This window comes from Hermetia illucens, chromosome 2 (assembly GCF_905115235.1).
Source record: "Hermetia illucens chromosome 2, iHerIll2.2.curated.20191125, whole genome shotgun sequence".
NCBI classification, from domain to species: domain Eukaryota; kingdom Metazoa; phylum Arthropoda; class Insecta; order Diptera; family Stratiomyidae; genus Hermetia; species Hermetia illucens.
In genome coordinates this window covers 117,031,457-117,051,300 of record NC_051850.1, presented here as the reverse complement: position 1 = coordinate 117,051,300, position 19,844 = coordinate 117,031,457, and the positions used below count along the sequence as shown (strand labels likewise).

Here is a 19,844-nt window from a genome sequence, read left to right as displayed (position 1 = left end):
AACGCTTCAACGACCTTTGGGGACCACGCAATCAGGTGAGTGTTTTCGATCTTTGACCTAGACATGTTTGATTTCGGTGGCCTTGGGCAAGAAACTACGGGAAAAGTTAAACATGCTCAAGAACCTTCTCAGAATCTTAATTGTTTTCGGAGCTGGAAACTCGAAATCGCTGACTATATAGCCTGAAGGAGGCGTTAAAAAGTGCAGTCGGGAAGCTCTAAATGCTCGGACGCTCGAAGGGAGACGCAACCAGAACATCATCCAAATATACAAAACAAAAGTGGGAGGTTTTACAGAATAGAGCGGATCAATCGCTGAAATGTTTACACCGCATTCGCAGTCCAGAATTCACCGAAGTGAACTCGAAGAGTCCGAAAGGTGCGCTTATAATCACTTCCGGAGCTACAGTGATTTGGTGATATGCGTTGACTAAGCCCAGGGTCGAGAAATTACATACGGCAGTGTGCGATAGAGTTATCAAAATCGTGGATGAGTGGATTGGAACATCAGTCTGGAGTCGTTACAAGGTCTTCATTTTCCGTTCAGTTTGGCCATGTGCAGTGGCGAAGGCCAACAGGTATCTACTTAAGAAGTTCCTCGAACTTGCTCCACCTCATTGTTAGCTTCTGCTTCTGGTAATGGACGCACCTTAGAAGAAATAGGAGGAGCCAGTAATGTTGATGTGGTACTGAATGCTTAACTGGCCCAGAAGGACTACGCTCGTTAATGATGTTGCCGCAGCTAGGAGATGTGCGAAAAACCGCCACTTCAGTACATGTATCGACAAGGTAGTGGCGTTGGCTCAAGGGGTCGTAAATTCTGTGCCGACGTGGTGTTACATTTCGTCGGTTCTGCTGATCTGTTCCTATCGAGAGAAGTTTATAGGCAGGAAGGGAAGGAGAAAATGCTCCACTAACGTAATGGTCTGGTGGGGAGTTTATTATCATGCGGTTATTGATATTCACTTCTGTGAAGCTGGCTTAAAAATGAATTCCAACGTATATCAAACCGTGTTGGAGGAAGTTGCTGAACTCCTAAACGATGCCGGGCGGAAATCGTGCGTTCAATAAGATTGAGCGCCGGCAATTGTTGATAAAGCTTTTTCCGTATTTCATCTCCACAAATGACCGGACCTCTGGTAGTCGCAATTTAAATCCTATGAATTATCGACCTATCCATTAACTTTGAGTGGTTTGAAGGCGAGTGTAGTGAAAGCTGGGCGAGAAACGCCACTCCGTATTGTCTGTAAAGCTATCGAAACTTGGCCCCAGAGATTTTTGTCTTGTTTTACACAAAAGAATCGATTAGATGTTTGTCTGTCTGTCAAACCTGATTTACTCTTAAAGGGTTAAACCAATTGTCACAAAATTTGGTGAGAATGTGTGGTCGATAAATCTCTTTGCATGCAGTGCGTAGCATCATTTCGTACTGGATTTAAGGGGGCTACCCATACCTCTGAAGGGGTGGGAGGTAGTGTAAATTTCTTTTCACAGAATATGGTTGTGTGGGATATCAAATGAAATTACTCAATTAGCACTTTTCAAAGCTGATAATATTTTTAACACCGAGTGCCCCGAAAAAGTGAAGCTGACAGTCGTGATTCAGATGCCGTCCAACAGTGTGGAAAACTATCTTTCTAACTGGGAAAAAAGCAATTTGAATAGCATTGGAAGAATTGCGAAAGAATTTCCAGATGGTCGAACCACTTTCGTTGGTCTGGTGAAGGACATTAACGTTAAGCACCTCAATGCATCAATGCGCTCAGGATCTCTCTCTCTCTCTTTTTCTAACAACTCCTGCAGTTATTATTTCACTTACCTATGAGCACCACGTTTTTCCAGCGGGTGCAAAAAGAGGATGAATGTTGAGATTCCGAAGAAATCTTAATATGGTAAATGGAGGGATATGTACATGAACTCTTCTGTGGAAAAAGTAGCAGCTCTGTCCAGAGAGCTGGGAGTTAACAATACACTCATAGTTTTCCCTGCTTGTCGCAAGGGGCGACTAAAGGGGATACAAAAATTGAGGGCCAGCAACTTGCAAAGCCTCGCTGCTACAGAAACGCCAACAACGCCATCGATAAGGACTGACCTTACGCCAATGACCTTTGACTATCGAAACTCGAGCGAGAATGCCAACGATATGTGCTCGACATTCAGGGCCAAAGTAAAGTACAATGATGGGACTATGGAGAGTATCCTTCTCCCTCTTCTGGCAATGTGCTTTTGTATTTAGGAAGCCGAGTGGTAGCAGACGCGAATCTGGTAATGTGTTGTTTTCGGCTGCTATCGCAAAGTGCGCTCTTTTGACCTTAGAGCCGATTTCTGACAGACTTTTAATTGCAAGATTTCGGTTAGTTAAGGAGCGTTACAATCGTACACCAAGGTACACTTTCAATAGAATGGAGAAAGATGCTCGCTATGAGCATTTATATGCAGTTCAGGAGTGGTTTCCTAAAGGTATCATAACGTCGCCGTGGTGGATGATTTGAATGCCAAGGCGTGCTCTGACAACATCTTGCTCGGTCGTGGCGACCGTAACAAAAATGGTCGGAGATAGGTATATGGATTTCTGCATTTTCCACCACTTCGTCATTGGACGAACAGAGTCTGTCATAAGTTCACTTGGGTTTCAATTGATGGACAGTTTGTGTGTAACAAGAAAGGTGCGGCCTCCAAAAGAATCATCATATCATGGCTGCTTACGAACGCATGCGTATTGCGTCTGCCAGTTCTCGCAAGTTTGGAGAGCTACGAAACCTCGGCAAGCTCAGCATAGTCTGCATGTTGTCGCAAATCTTTTGATGTCCTGCGGAGAACGTTAACCATCGACTTCTCATCCGCAATGACGAACAGCTGAACCAAGGTTTTTAATCGTATCATATTCGGTGAGGTTCCTTCTCTTTTGGCTTTTCACTTTAATATGCGGATACGGGCGGTTCCTTCAGGCAGACAGGAAATCATTTTGGCCATCAATGTTCTTAGACGGATTAAAGCCGCTGGGCTTGACAGTCTTCCCGCAGAGTTATTTATCGCTGCACCTTTCACTCATGCGGAAATCCTGGCAAATTGAGACTTTTCTCAAGGATTGGAAGAAGGGGATGATTGTTGAGATTCCATAGAAGGGCACTCGTTTTGAGTGTGAAAATTCGAGCGGTATCTGCGTGCTCACTACTGTTACAAAGATAATACCTAAAATAATCCTAGACCGCATCGTAGAACTTCTCAAAAGCTTGATCGACAGCGGGCAAGCTCTGCTCCGAATCCAACTGCATTGACCACAACAACACCCCACGACTCTGGATTTGGCAAGGGAGCCATCGCTCTCCCCCTCTGCATTAATGGGCAGAGCGCTGAATGCGATTGATTCGTATATTAACGAAGCCCGACGCATTATCAGCAATAAATCTGCTTTCCCTGTCATGTCAAAAATCTGCAAGTGCACTCATCTCAACACTAGGATTAAGTTGAGAATATTTTGTGTTGCTATTATATATGGGTGTAGTACATGCGAAGTGACCTCCATTTTCACTCACAAAACGCCAAGCCCTCGTGATCACCTGCCCGCGACGTATGATCGGAATCCGCTAATACTATTATAAACAAAAAACTTCGTAGGTCTGGCAGTGAGCAGCTCACATATTAAGCAGTGGAATTTTCTCTCCTGAGACCGATTGACAACGAGTGGGTTGAGGAGGAGGGCGCGCGTCTCGGAAACTTATGGAGATGGCTGGGGTAAAGATGAACGTGTAGGCGTGGTTGACGCACTATACCAAGAGATGAATGGGAACTGTATATATATAATTTACTAGGCTGCCATGTGCTCAGAAAGGGTATATAATGATCAAGCACAATTTGGGGAGCATTTTCTATGTGAATGCCTACGTACGCATCCGATATCAGATCTTTGATGTGGTTTAGTTGCAGAGGGTTGCATTACAGAAACCCTCCGATATGCAAACACATCTGAGATATTTCGTAAGGGGGCGAGGTGAATATATCGGGCCACTATCGTCTGATTGTTCAGAGGATACATTTTCCGTGCACCTCAAATTCAAGCGAAAATAAACATGTATAATATTTTTTTGTTGTGGATGCTGGGAGTCCTAAGTCCGCACCCACTTGGTGACGGACCGAACTACTTGGGGAGCAACTTACTCCCTCTTTTGAAGTTCCGCGGACTCCTCTTTTTTTAAGTAAAACCCAAGTTTACAAAAAAACGCAAAAAGTTGACTGATGGTTTTGTCCAGGGCAGAGGCAACTCATCAGACGCTGCCTCACCTCTGCCCTGGGTGCAGCGTGACCGATAGTAACGATAGATGGAAAATGCACCACTTAAATACAGGGTGCGGCAGCATAACTTCCTTTTTTAAAATGCGCGCCACTCAGTTAGTTGATGTCATAGCGGAGCGCTAGTGGTCTCGTTCAAGAGGGGATACTGTAAAGTTTTATCCCGACACGGCTCAGTCGCCATCATGCGTTGGAATAGTGAGGAACGTGCCTTTGAGGTTTACTTTTCAAGCGGATGTTCGGTTATTGCAACACAGCGTGCATTTCGGAATCGCTTTAATTTAGCCCCGTTGGCTCCCGTCCCACACCGCAAATCAATTGTTACATGGGTCACTACATTCAGACAAACTGCAAGTGCGACAAAAGGAAGATCTGGAGTCCCTCGGCCCGTTAGATCACCTGAGAACATTGAAGCAGTGAGAGCAGTTGCGATCGCCACGGCGTTCTGCGCGTAAACACACATCTGCCCTTGGACTATCCGATCGTTCTGTGAGAAGAATTCTTCGTGATGATCTTCATTTTCATCCCTATAAGATGGCGATAGTGCAGGAACTTTCAGAACGTGACTTCAATTCTCGGATGAACGCGAGTGAGCTTCTTCTTGATGTCGTTCCCGAGGGTGCTATTGTTTTTTTAGCGATGAAGCCTATTTTCATTTGTGTGGGTCGGTTAGCAAACAAAACATGCGCTACTGGGCTGACGCCAAGCCTCGAGAATTGCATCAAAAGCCATTGCATTCACCCAAAGTCACAGTGTGGTGTGCAATTTCCTCAGCTGGAATTATTGGTCCCTGGTTTTTTGAGGAAAATGAGGTTACAGTGACAGTGAATTCGGACTGGTATGTAAACATGCTACAGATTTTTTTTTTTCCTGCGGCTAGAAAATTTGGATTTGGGGGACACTTGGTTCCAACAAGACGGTGCAACAGCACACACTTCAAAAGCATCGATGGCTGTTTTGAGGGAACACTTTCCAGAGCGCCTTATCTCAATTAGAGGCGATTTGGAATGGCCGGCATGCTCTCCCGATCTGTCCCCTTGTGGTTTTTTTCTATGGGGTTTTTTGAAATCCCGTGTTCATGTGAACCGTCCAAGAACCCTACAAGATTTGAACACCAACATCCAAGAAGAAATTGCCAACATAAGACCTGCTATGCTAACAAGAGTCATGATAAACGCCAGAAATCGGTTTACGCAATATATGGAGAATGGAGGACGTCACCTAACAGATTTGATCTTCAAAACAATGTAAATAAAAACTTCAGACATGTACCTACATTATAAAAAATAAATAAATATTTTCCAATGCATACAATAGTTTTTATTGAGTTTTGAAAAAAGGAAGTTATGCTGCTGCACCCTGTATAATCGCAAACACGTAATTGCCTGTCAGTCAACTTTTTGCCTTTTTTTGTAAACATGTATGTTTTGTTTTTTTTGGGGTAGGGTAGGTGAATGCATTTACGCACACAGTGTTGGACTCCCGATTCGGTACGTCGTCGGACTACCAACTAAACACCTCCCCATCGTCAGAGAGATAGCCTGCAACCGTTTGTCACATTACTTCGGGCGTCCCCGAACTCTCCCGCCTTGCGGAGCCTTCAAATCAGGGAATTCCTTTCACCAACGGGAGGGGAGAGGAGGAAAGGAACTGTCAGTTCAAGGAACCCCCTGCCATCCGGCTCCTCCACCGGTCCAGTTCTATCTTTTTAGCAACGAGGAGGGCCCGAACGTAATGGGCAACACGGTTCTACCTGTCAGTAGTCCTCAGCATCTCTTCGACAATGTTGTCTGGAGAGAGATCCCCTGTGTTTAAATAGAGCTGCTGACGAACCCCATCCCACCTTCCACAAGAAAAAAAAGTGTGGTGGGCATCGTCCACAACTCCATTGCAAAACACACAATCCGGAGAACGCGCCTTTTCAATCTTGTGCAGGTAAGACTGAAAACTTCCATGCCCACTTACAAATTGGATAAGGAAATAGTCAGTCTCACCATGCTTCCGATTCAGCCACGCACCTAAGTTGCCGATGAGCCGCGCAGTCCATCTGCCTCTAGTTTCATTTTGCCAAGAGAGGTGCCACTCGTCTAGAGTGTGTTGCCGTTCTTCGCGAGCAATCACCTCCCTTGCGCTTGTATATGGCCTGACGCTCTCTAGCAAGAAGGGCAACGGGGATAACTCCCGCGATCACCATCACGGCCGGTTCAGAGACAGTGCGGTACGCAGACGCCACCCGTAAAGCTCCCCGTCTCTGTACTTGCGCGGGGCGTTTATGATATACCTCCTTTTTAAGTGCGCCGCCCATACCTCTGCGCCGTAGAGCAGGACAGACTGCGTTGAGCTCATCAGGAGACGTCACCTACTAGACGTAGGACCCCCAATGTTTGGCATTAGCCTACTTAACGCCGAAACTCCAGCCGCAGCCTTGTTCGCTGCTGCTTGGATTTGCTCAGAAAAGCTTATCTTTGAGTCAAGAGTCAACCTGAGGTACTTTGCCGCTGATTTTGATTCGATGTTCGACTCGCCGAACGATATGGGACGCAGGTTTTTTCCAGTGCAAGGTTGAAACCATGAGTAATCATTCATCCGCTTACCCGTCGCATCAATATGCCGAGTCTGCTTTGCGCCTGTTCGACAGTGCGTCCAGCAACAAGCGCTGCGACATCATCTGCGAAGCCGACCAGGCGCGACCCTTCTGGCATGTCGAGTTTAAGCAGACTGTCATAGGTAGCGTTCCAGAGGTCCGGCCCTAGGATGGATCCCTGTGCTACCCCCGACGTGACCTCCATCCACCTTTGACCCTGTAGTGTTTCATAGAGCAGGGAGCGGTTCCTCATTGAAGGTATTGTCTAGTGTGCCTAGAATGTCTTTCCATCTTACGGAATTGAAGGCGTTTCTGACGTCAAGCGGTACGAGGAGCACCACCCGTCGAGTTCGACGTCAACATCCCACACGGGGTGCGCAGGGAAGAGTGCTCTTACAATGCGGTCCATCTGCTCGGCCTTAAGTGAACAGGGTTTTCGCAGAGCCCCGATTTTTCGGGAAACATGTATGTTTAGGCAATAGAATATCGCCCTGCACCGATATATATATACTCAATCCATACGTACTCTTCTTCTAATCATGCGTGGAACTATTTTACAAAAAACTCGGTATGTAACTAATTGACAGTTTTCAGTATACTTTCATCATCTAGCTCCGCCATGTTATCTACATAGTATGCTGTCCCAAGCTCAGATAAAAGAGGAAAGTCCGAGGTAACGTACTTTGCACTATTTTCAGCAAAATAAAAATAAAATGCTGATATCAGAGAAAGAGATAAATAAAGTATAGTTGGGCTTATCACACTATGCTAAATCCTACCTGATCTCTCTTGGTAAGATTTCTCGCGACTGGCTTACCAAGATAATGCATTCAGTTACGTTAAAGTGGTCGCCGTTCCTATTGAGAAATGGGCAAGAGTTCTTGACGCATGGACAGCATGAAGACGTAAGTAATTTAGTCTGAGCAAAACATATACGTATCTTCATGCTAAATTTTGGCACCCCTACTGAAAAGACCGGAGAAAGCGCCCTTCGGAAAAGGCGCATTGATATCTGCGCTCTGGGAAGCGGTTTGGAGTGCGCAATGTGCGCGGCGACTGTATAATCGATTTTGCGGGCACCCATGACCTTGCACTTGAAAACATGGTTCATCAAACGATTGTCTCATCTTCCAACATTTTATAGTGGGAAAAGCAAAACGCAAATCGACTATGCTCATAAGACGCCGACATTTTACAACCTCCGCCACTGATTGCAAAGCCGTTCCTTATGAGACCATCGCCCCTCAACACAGGCCGTTGATTGCCGTCCTGCGAATTAAGCCACCCATAAAACTGCGAGAGGAACGAATGTGGAAGAATCGTGAAACCAAATTAAAGACACATGGCAACCAAATTAAAGACGCAATTGCAACCCTCCGAGTCATCAAGCCAGGTAGGCGGCATATCGAGCGAGATACTTGGCTTTGGAATGACGATGTCGAAATGAAGGTCCGTGAAAGAAACGCCTCTACAATAAGCTGCTCGACGAAAAACGGTCACCAATTGGTAAATTTATGAGAATGCCAACCGGAAAGCGGTCGCTGTTACTCGACACGAACGCACATAGGATATCGACTTCCGTTGCGTTAATGACAAGAACGGTATTTTGCTTATCGATCGTCGAGCCGCGACAGATCGATGGTGAGAATATTTCGAGCGGATTTCAACTGAAAAATTTGTTCATCCTCCCCTTCCACAACATTGCCGACATATGGAGTAGTTCCACCTGTCAGCAGGTACCTGATAGCCCCATGCATAGTCTCAGTTTGAATCTGAATAAAACTCAATTTTTGATAACCGATACCATGAAAAAGGCACGATCGCTGTCACCGGCAGTGACGCGCCCAGAGGTGAGCGATTTAAATATCTCGGGTCAAAACTATTAGCTAATGGAGAACTGCGTTATGAAATTGCTTCACGCATTAGTGCAAGTTGACCGAAGTGGCGTTCCACAACTGATTCTGAGTGTTGGCTGAATATAAAAGACAATGATCGGCGTATTGCGGCAATGGAGACGAAGATGTTGCGTAGACTAGTTCCGTGATACGTTTTGATCACATCTGAAATGAGGATACCTGTAATCGATATGGGATGGCACTGATCGTGGAAAAATTACGAGAAAGGCGTCTTCGATGGTGTGCTTACGTCATTCACACTAACGAGAATTCATTCGTCAAAATTGGTCTGAACATCGAAGTCGATGGTAAGCGGGCAAAAGAGCAGTCGAAACAACGGTGGCTTGATACACTGGATGGTGTTTTGAAAGCATCGCGATTGCATGCAGATCTGACATTTGATAGAACCAAGTGACGAAACCATTCACGACGAGCCGACCCTACTTGTGAACGGCACAAAGGCTGAAGAAAAAGAAGAAGAATATGGTTACTGGCTTGACCGGAAACACAATTCACGGAAAGGGTTGTACCTGCAAATATTGCGTGGCAGTAACCCAGGGCATGAGGGATGCATTCAATTTGGCCAATTGGAATCTAATACGAAGTCTCTGATAACAAGTGGTGTTCCTACTTATCTCATTGCCATAGCTGTTTGGTGGGTTACACGGACGGCATAGCTCTGGTTGTGGTGGCAAAGCAATTCGAAGATGGTGAGTTGTGTTCAAGGGAAGCAATATGTGCTTTGAATTCTTGATTAGAGGGCGGTGCATTAGAACTTACGAAGAAAAAGTCAAAAGCGGTCCGCATCACTAAGCGCCGTAAGATAAATTTTGACAGCGTTAGAATTAGGAATCATATTAGGGTTTTCAAGCCGCTTATTAAATACTTGAGAGTGATGATAGATGTAAAACTCAGTTTGGCTCTAACAAGGATGATGCCGAATGTAGGAGGGCTGCGATATATTTGCAGGCTGTTCGTAGCCAGGGTGGTGAGTTCCATATTTCTGTGTGAAGTACATGACATTTACTATTGACATCTTGGTAGACGAACTGATGAACGCATATAACTTTAGGTCCATTTCTACTTTTTCGGAGCGAAAATAAGCCGAAAGGGAGAGGTCCATAAGTAGATGGTGGTAAATGTGGTTTTTGTCGGTAAAAGTTCCACACTTTGGCGTGTACATACTGAAGTTTTTTCAAGATATAAACTTTCTTCTTAAGAAAAAAGACAAAAAAAGACGGACACACGGTAAACTGATTTGACTAAGGTTTTGTTTAAGACGCAACCTCAAAAAGAAAATGAATTAATCTAGTCGAGGTATCTGTGGTGTCCTGATAGCATTAGTCATCTTGCTCTTGGTGTTCGAAGTTTGGCTACTGATACGAAATTTGGCAGTAATCGTCGAATAAATTTTTGAAGGAATTGGTCCGATTACATCAGCAACGACGGAGTGGATGTGTACTACATAATAGTAATATCCGTTAGCAACAATCCGTATTAGATCGGACCCTTGAAGTATGCTGGAGCATTTCATAGAAAATCGTAATGGTACACTACCGGGTTACAGTCCCCTGTAGGAGGCAATATGGTCAGCATTGCGCTCGCCCGAAATTATTACCCTGATTTAACTTAGCTACTCATTCACAGCTGAGTCGACTGGTGTCCGACGTCAAATCACGATACAAATCCCACTGCCACCAGTGAGATCTGAACCGTGGCCTTCCGTATGAAAGCTTTGTGCTCTAACTACTCAGCTATCCAGACACTGCGGTCGGTGGGTGTATAATGTAAAATTTTACGGCTAAAGTTTGTCGACGAAAATACGAGTGCTCCTACTCCTTACGCAACGATATGTAGAAGGGTGCGTGGCCAACTCTGAAAAGGGCCTTTGAGCTGTTATCATTCGAAAAGTGTTTTCTCTGGTTTCCAGAAGAGGAGTGTAATAGTGCTGAGGTTTTGGAACAATTTGGTGTCCAGAACAACCTCAACACCCCCAATTGAATGCTGCTAGCAAAACAGTAGCAGTAGCACCGCCCCGTATCGGATATTAAGCAAATTCAGGAACGAACGTGCTTGGGATCGTCACGTTACAAGTGTTGACTCCTAAAACCATTGAAGGGCACGTGCAGCCCAATTTTTCTTCATCTGAAGCGTAGATGAGGTCCCCTATTTCTTAAATAAATGTGCAGCATTGTAAAGTAGCGACTGCACTTATCAGTCGTCTGATCAAAAGATCTTTTCAATGTAAAGTATGTAAAGTTTAGTGAGGTTGTCCGGACAACTTTCTTTTTATACTTTCAGGAAACCCACCAGCACCCAGCGGACAATATTGGTAACCTCGTTCCATAGTTCATCATATTATCATCAACGGCGCAACAACCGGTATCAGGTCTAAGCCTGCCTTAATAAGGAACTCCAGACATCCCGGTTTTGCGCCGAGGTCCACCAATTCGATATCCCTAAACGCTGTCTGATGTCCTGACCTACGCCATCGCTCCATCTCCGGCAGGATCTGCCTCATCTTCTTTTTCTACCATAGATATTGCCCTTATAGGCTTCCCGGGGTGGATCATCCTCATCCATTCGGATTAAGTGACCTGTCCATGGACACTGCAACGAGGAACGGGTACAAAATACACACGAAGGAGAGAACGCAGTAACCTCACGACACTGTAAAGCCAGCATTCGACTTCTTCCACATTAAAAAGATCAAGCGTCAACTTTTCATATCTATCAAAGCATATACAACGCACATTGAAAAGGTTCGAGATACAACTGGTAGGATCAAGTCGTATCTACCAGCAAAAGTCTCCGTTTATTAGAGAAAAGGATCGAAAAACGATAGATGAGATGAGCGGTATTTATAAAATTGCTTGCTCAGATTGTCCGAAGGTGTATACCGGACAGACGGAAAGGCTGGTAACCACTAGATTTAGGGAGTATATAAAGGAGGCAGAAGTGGCTATTAAATAATCCGAAATCTATGGTGACTAAACATAATGGTGAAATGCGGCCATAAAATAAGCACGGACGGTCTGGAAGTACTAAAACAGATAAGAAAAATTAACCAACTGGACGCCTGCGAAAGCTTATGCGTTAGTAAACAGCCTGCAAACACTGAATTGAATTCAGATCTAGGTAATCGCTATTCTTCGTTATTTAAAAAACTAACTCTTCTTCTTCCAGGATATAAAAATAAATCTGTAAAATGTAATTAAATATTGCTTCTTTTTCAGGATATAGATATATGTCTGATCTGAACTGATTTGACAATATAATTAATTAGAAAAGTATTATAGATTTAGATTAGTATAATATATTAGTAAGAGCAGACTGGTTAGCACTGATTAAGGGAACAAGTGGTTCCCGAAATATCGGTATTTGCAAGATTAATAAATATCAATAGCGAATAGAAAAATTTTTTTAATTATTTCAAACAATATAAGGGTTGTCTCAAATAAAAAAAAACAATCCTTTCCTTTGAATGGGCACTGTATTATAACTCCTGGAGGACATAAAGGATTTCGCATTTGCTCACGATCTAGCCGCTATAATTACCAGCAAGTTTACGGACACAGAATGCGTTTGAATGCAACTTTGTATATAATCCTCAGTTGGCGCTTCCGTAATGGACTCACAGTGAATGCGAGGAAGACTGGACTAGAGATGTTCACTACAATCGTCGGGGCAGCTATGCAACCCATCTTATCAGGGGCGGAAATCCAGCTGGTACAAACAGTCAAGTAATTAGGAGTACATCTCGACTCCAAGGTCATTACTTTCAGACCTTTTCCAATGCTGTAGGACTGCGATAGGAAAGATCTGGGGACTTTCACCACAATGAACTGATTGGATGTATACATCCACAATAAAACCCATTTTTATGTATGCATACATCGTTTGGTGACCGAGACTAAACTTTAAGAAATGCGGTCGTGGACACGGCACATATTTTGGAGCCCTCACTAGATTTATGTTTCCCCACGGAGAAATCCTCGAATGACAGGCTCTCCACTTTAGTGGAAAACCTGCACCGGTTTGTTGCCTAAATCTTCCAGAAAGCGGAAGAGGAAGGCTCGTGGAAAGGAAACTTCAGCCGCAAAGGAGGAGGGACTACAGGTTTGCCTGTCAGAACCTTATCCTCCTCCACCAAGAAAGGTCGAAGAAAGAGAAGCTGGTGATGGAGACGCAACTGGTCTAATTCCGGTATATGGAAACAGAGTCATGCAGTCCGAACACAGTGAACCTGGAACGGCATCCAGCCGACGAAAATAGAGATCCACCCTGAACGCAGCAGACTTGTCCGTCAGCGGACGTTTCTTTTTAGACTACACTTATATCTATAAACATAAAGGTCAGTCAAATTAACCTGCAGCATGCCAAACCCTATCTGCTGGCAGTAATAATAATAATAATCGTTGGTGCAACAATCCATATTGGATCAGGGCCTTGAAGTGTGTTAGAGCACTTCATTCAAGACCGTGACGGTACACTACAGTATACTGTAGGAGGCAATGTGGTCAGCATTATTACCCTGATTTGACTCAGGTACTCATTCACAGCTGAGTCGACTGGTATCCGACGTCAAATCACGATACAAATCCCGCAACCTTCCGTACGACCGCCTTGTGCTCCAACCACTCAGCTATCCGGATTGGAGGCTGAAAAAATTGCGGGACTGTCATTATATATTTCTAGCCCAAGAGTCATGGATTCATTTCCACAGAATCTATGGTATTGGATCAGCAAATTGGACTAGGATCTTCTTCGATGAGAGGGTTTCGAGACCGTGGGTGTAATTCTGTACTCAGGACCTTGTTGTGGTCAAATTACAATACCAGATTAATTGGCAAGAGAAGAAACCACCGCTTACCTACGTTATGATTTATTGTGTCCTCCGCCGAGGCAAGAGCTAAAGGATCTGGTAGTGTATGCAGAATTAAATGGCTTGGGACTCCTAATAAGTTGTGATGTGGACGCTCCGCATATTTGTTGGGGGTGTAGTAAATACGTACGAACTGCCTTCATCCAGATCAAGCAGGTGGCGCGACATCTTGGACTGCACTGGCTGGAAGGCAAGACAAAGTATATGGTGGCAACGTCAGCACAAAAACCCAACCAGCCAACAACATCAAACCGCACTGGTCACACGGGAAGAATAAAGACAGTAGACTACAACTTTGAGAACGTTGATTATTTCTCCTATCTATGGTCGAAAATCACAAACTGGTAACAGCTATGATGACGAAATCCGCACAAGGCAGCCAACAAAGCCTATTTCAGCTTACAAAAATTGTTCCGCTCGAAACCATAGGGTCAAACCGCTTACTATACAAGACAATGATCTTGTCAGTCTTCTTGTATTCCTCGGAGACTTGGGTTCTTTGTAAGAAAAATTGCTAATTCTTCGCCACGTTAGAGAGGAGACTCCTTCAATTGCAGCCCTTGGTTTTTTTATTCAAAGGAATGCAATGAGAACTGCGCATAGACTAATTCGATTAGATCTATGGAGAAACAATAGACGTGGGGGAAGAGTGCATTGGAATAGTTACTGGGAGAACTAAATCTAGTTTTCGCAATGCCTTCTAATTTTCGAATTCGCATATATCTGTTTGGTAGAAGATATGAAGTTATCGTAAAACGAAGAGAATATTGGAGCGAACTAGAGGAGTGCGGATACACTTACTTGTTCTAAATCGATGAATAAAAACAGGGTTCTGGTGCCGAAGTCTACCTCTGAAACAAAAACGAGAAGTGGCCCTTTTCCTGTGGACAATGTATACTGGCATTTCTGGCTGAAGTGCATGGGAGCCTAAGGGCAGCTGGGGAGATCGACGAGCGGTTGAAGGGCAGGCGCATCTTAATCTGTAGCAATAGTTAATCTGCATTGAGGGCGTTGAGCAGTCCTTTGATCACTTCAAAAATCGTTTAGAAATGTGTAACTCGATTGAATTATAGATTCAACACGATGAAATTACTCTGGATACCCGGTTATTATGCTGTAGATGGAAATTAAATCTCGGATACTTCAGCAAAAAAGGGTTCAATTTCCCTTATATCCAGTCCGAAACCAGCAATTGGAGTGTCAGTAGCATTGGCTAATGCTGCTGTCAAAAACTGGGAGCAAGCTCTCCATAATGGCAGGGGGCTGAGCTTTAATGGTGTTAGATACATCAAATTGCTCCTGTCAGAACAAAACAAACTTACGGCAAAGTTTATCCTGTCGAAAAGCAAGAATGCTTGTAGAAGTATTGTGGGCATTCTAACCGGCCATCATTTATTAGCTGGACGTTTGCTCTGATTAGGAATTCTCCAAGATGATAGGTGTCTATCCTGTAATAACGAAGCGGAATCCACAATTTTCTATATGAGTGCTCCGGCTATGGACGCATCAGACACTAGATTTTTGGTGCTGATGTATTGAAACTGCAGTGAATCGAGTACAGTTGATCACTACAGTCTGAATGCTTGGAGGCCTTGCCTCTTCGTTTGGGATTACAGACCTAATACTCTTTACCGACGGGTTAGTCATGGAAGAGAGATCTGGCGCAGGGTGTTCACGAGAAATCTGATTATGAAATTGGTCCCACTTCTCGGAAAAATCACGACCATATTCCAGGCATATATCTCATATGCCATTTCACTGACAGCAGGAGAATGTTTGCGACAAAAATGGCGGGGTCGCACCACCCAAATCTGTTTCAACCGACGGGACGCGTTGTCAAAACTAGACAGCATATAGAGCCAGTTGGTGTGGAGTTGCTACCAATTGCTGCTGAAATCGAATAAACGAGGCATTCCTTATGTGGGTTCCAGGGCACTCAAACATTGCTGGTAATGGGGAAACTGACAGACTGGGTCGCTAAAGGTCTGGATTCGCAATAATGGAGCCAGAACTAGTTTTTGGCATCCGGCCATCTACTGCCAAATTGATTCTGAAGGATGAAATTGCAAGGATTCACTCAGTCGAACTCTTGCCAGCGAGCGAAAATCTTTGTGAAAGAACCCGGGGCCAGTAGAGCGGTATTTTTGTTTTCTGTTAACAAGTGGGACATGAAAACCATTAAAGGGCTTTTAGTGGGTCACTGCTCCTTAAATTACCATATGGATAAAATTTGGGTGATGTGAGGGGAAGGATGAGATGGCTCTACACTCTATATGCAGCTGCCCGGCCTCCACAAATGTCAGACGAAGACATTTCGGCAAAGCGGGAGGCCATTGAATAGGCGATTGGCGGGAATAGAACATTGGCACTAACGTAACTTATTGTTAACTGTCGAAAGAATCTTTGAAAATTAGTTTTCTTATATGGTCGTTCCAAGTTGCTTACCAAATCCGTTGAGTTCTCGGTAATAGGATTGGTGATATTCTCTTTATCTTCGAGAAGTATCTCCTCCCAAATTATTTGATCGGCTTTATCGGCAATAGGAGGACATTTTAGAATAATATCGTAATTAGTTGGGTCTATATCATAGAAAGGCCGACCTAGAATATTTTTAATTTGATTGGAAATTTCTTCTATGAAAAATGCAATTTCTAATCAACTTATACCTTTAACTTTAACCACGAATGTTTTCGTAGCTTCCCCGCCGATATTTACAGCTGAGCACGAATAGCGTCCACCATCTGCTGTCGTTGTCACCCCTACCGATAATATCCCCTGATCATGAGATACTCCTTTATGAAAAGGAGCCGAGTTCTAGAGGGAAATTATTTTCGAATTATTGGAATCTGTGCATCGATAAGGGATATATTCACCTTCATCCATTTTACGGTTGTGTGTGGGTCTGCCCTCCATGGACATGGTAAGAAGAGTGGTAGCCCGGCTAAAATTGCGATTTCAGAGGGTGATTCACTCTTTAATTGCGCTGGAGGATCTGTAATAATTTGTTGAAAGGAGTTATAAGATAGATAATAATAATATCAAGACAAAAATTATGAGGTTTAATGTAATTCGTGTTTTGCAACAATTGAAAATATCAATGTATGTTGAAAGGATAAATATTTCTTCATATAAATAGACGACCTTCACTGCATCCAGAACGACAGCTCTATAATTATTTGGTTATAAAAAAAAATAGATCCAAAACCTTTGAATGTTACCAATAATACAAAGCATGTTCACGGAGGAAGGCACTGAAACACGTATCAGATTACACTCAGGAAGGTTTGGAAGGCTACTCAAGTAGCGTACATTTCTGTAAGGTACATGAAAGTAGGGTGAACGTATGACTCCTGTCATGGAGGCCGCTATTCTAAGCCTACGAGAAAATTTTCGATTTAAGTAATCTTATGTCTGCCATACACATTTCAGTCGGCCTGTCAGTTACGACTGAGCATTCCGCAGGCAGCCGGAATATGTGTGGGGACCGACTAGTTTTTCAGTTTCCTCTGTATAGGAAGCCGGTACATGTATATGGTTGCCATTTACCCATTGGTAGGGTATCATTCGCAGCTAGCTGAAATGTGCTTGATTTTCCCACTCCCCGAGATGCCCATATATCTCCTCTACTATTCTGCATCAAGTGCTCTTCGGGCGACCCACTCGTTGAGCATCTTGGAAGATGGATGCCAAGGTATTGTCGCATTCTTAATGTGTAACCTATCCACTGCCACTTTCGCCTTCCAAAAGTTTCGCTGTTGAAGGCTGCCCTTTTTTGTGCCTGAGTGGCGGTTCCTATATATTCTTCCTCAATGGCGCTACAGCCCAAATCGAGCCTTGATCTCCTGGATCCAAAGACCGCGTCCTCCAGGTAGAAAATCTTAGAATTGATCTACAATTTTCCTCTAATGAATCCTCCCAATGTTTTTTCTTGCTTTCTCTCATCGGTTCTACCTTTCAGCGCTCGTTTCAGCATCTTTCCCTCGTACATTCGTTCGATGTGGTCAGAACCTGAAATTTCCGGATTTTGACTAGTAGTATGCTGGTAGATAATAAAATAATTCATTCAATTCATTCTCCTTCTTTTGCGTCTCCGGCTTTTTTTGGAGGACCTTTCCCTCGCAGCAATCGATCTGGTTTTTCGACATTTACGCCAAGGTCCACGTCTCGTATGCATACAACAGCTTAGTATCGGACTAGGGTACTGCGATGATGGGTCACAGGCTTGGAGTTTACGAGTCACAGTTGTGGTCAGTTTCCATGTTCTACTTTCACATAGCAACACAGAAAGAAACTACCACGGAACGGCCTCAACTTGGCAGAAGCTACGCTTTCTAGATGTAGCTCCGCTTTCTAGAGATACGATCAGCCTTTCGAGATATTCTTTAATGCATTCCAGGATTATTCTAGGTATTGTCTTTGCGACGGCAAGGAGTATCCCCCCAATTGTCACACTAAATACTTGAGTTTTTCTTTGAATTTTAACGATAATCTCCTTATTCCACTCTCTGGGGCAGACTTTGGAGTGCAGTACCAGTAAACGCAGGTGTGTGGCAAATGCAGGTGTAGCGATACATAGCTCTGTTGAGAGGCCGCCATGCCCAGCGGCCTTACTCCGTTTAAGTGTATTTATGGCTTAGATGATTTCTCTTCTCATCATCATGAACGGCGCAACAACCGGTATCCGGTCTAGGCCTGCCTTAATAAGGAACTCCAGACATCCTGCTTTTGCGCCGAGGTTCAGCTGCCTGGCGTCCTGGTCTATTCCATCGTTCCAAGTCAGGCAGGGTCTGCCTCGTCTTCTTTTTCTACCATAAATATTGCTCTTATAGACTTTTCTGGCGGGATCATCCTTATCCATATGGATTAAGTGACTCGCCCGCCACAACCTATTGAACCGCATTTTGCCCACAATTTGATGGTCATGGTATCGCTCATATATTTCGTTGTTATGTAGGCTACGGAATCGTCCACCCTCATGTAGGGGGCCAAAAATTCTCCGGAGGATTCTTCTCTCGAAAGAAGAACGCAAATCTCCGAGGAATACATGAGGACTGGCAAGATGATTTTCTTGGACAGTAAAAGCTTTGACTCTATGGTGAGATGTTTCGAGCGGAACAGTTTTTGTTAGCTGAAATAGGCTTAGTTCGCTGCCAAACAACCGTGCACTGATTTCGTCGTCATAGCTGTTATCAGTTCTGATTTTCGATTTTAAATAGAAGAAATTTTCAAAGGCCTCAAAGTTGTAGTCTCTATCTTTATTCTTCCCATTTGACTAGAGCGGCTTGATGTTGTTGGTTGGTTGGTTCTTGTTGCTGGCGTTGCCACCATATATTTTGTCTTGCCTCCATTGATGTGTAGCCCAATATCTCACGCCGCCTGCTGGATCAGGATGAAGGTAGTTTGTATGTCTCGGGTTGTTCTTCCCATGATGTTGATATCGTCAGCATAGGGCAGTAGTAGGGTGGACTTAGTGGGGATCGTAGCCCTCGCATTTACGTCTGCATTATGAATCATTTTTTCCAGGGCCAGGTTGAAGGGGATGCATGTTAGGGCGTCCCCTTGGCTCAGACCGTTGTTGATGTTGAATGATCTCGGGAGTAATCCTGTTGCTTTTATCTATCCTCGCACATTGGTTAGGGTCAGCGTAGTCAGTCTTATCAATTTCGTCCGGATACCGAATTCTCTCATGGACGTGTAAAGCTTTACCTTGGCTATGCGATCAAAGGCGGCTTTGAAGTCGATGAAAAGATGGTGCAACTGATGTCCATATTCTCAAAGTTTTCCCATCGTTTACTGCGGAGAGACAATCTGATCTGTTTCTGATTTGCCTGAAGTGAAGCCTCTTTGGTATGGGCGAATTATATTTTGACCGTATGGGGCTATCCGACCTAGCAAGTTATAGATGGTACTCAGCAACATGATACCTCTATAATTGCTGCACTTTGTAATATTTCCCTTTTTATATATTGGACAGATAATGCCTCTTTGCAGGCGCCAGGCATTGAGTCGCTGTCCCATACTTTGAGCATCAGTTGATGAATTGCTTAGTGTAATTGGTCGCCTCCATATTTAACCAATTCGGCTGTAATTCCATCAGCTCCTGGTGACTTATGGTTGAATTGCACGGACTGTTTCTTGTACACTTATTAGCAGCAGTATTTTCCCATCGTCTTCAGTTGGCGGGACCTACA

At 44.1% G+C, this 19,844-nt stretch overlaps 1 protein-coding gene across 2 annotated transcripts in view; it reads right to left on the bottom strand.

The window, feature by feature from the left end:
- LOC119650204 (hemicentin-1-like) overlaps window positions 1–19,844 on the bottom strand; it is a 135,503-nt gene that overhangs the window by 4,309 nt on the left and 111,350 nt on the right. For both annotated transcript variants that reach the window (XM_038052770.1, XM_038052771.1), the window contains exons 30-32: window positions 16,527–16,645; window positions 16,320–16,467; window positions 16,099–16,253 (exon numbers count right to left, since the gene is read on the bottom strand). In XM_038052770.1, coding sequence (XP_037908698.1) covers window positions 16,099–16,253; window positions 16,320–16,467; window positions 16,527–16,645 — 422 coding nt within the window. The remainder of the gene's footprint in view (window positions 1–16,098; window positions 16,254–16,319; window positions 16,468–16,526; window positions 16,646–19,844) is intronic.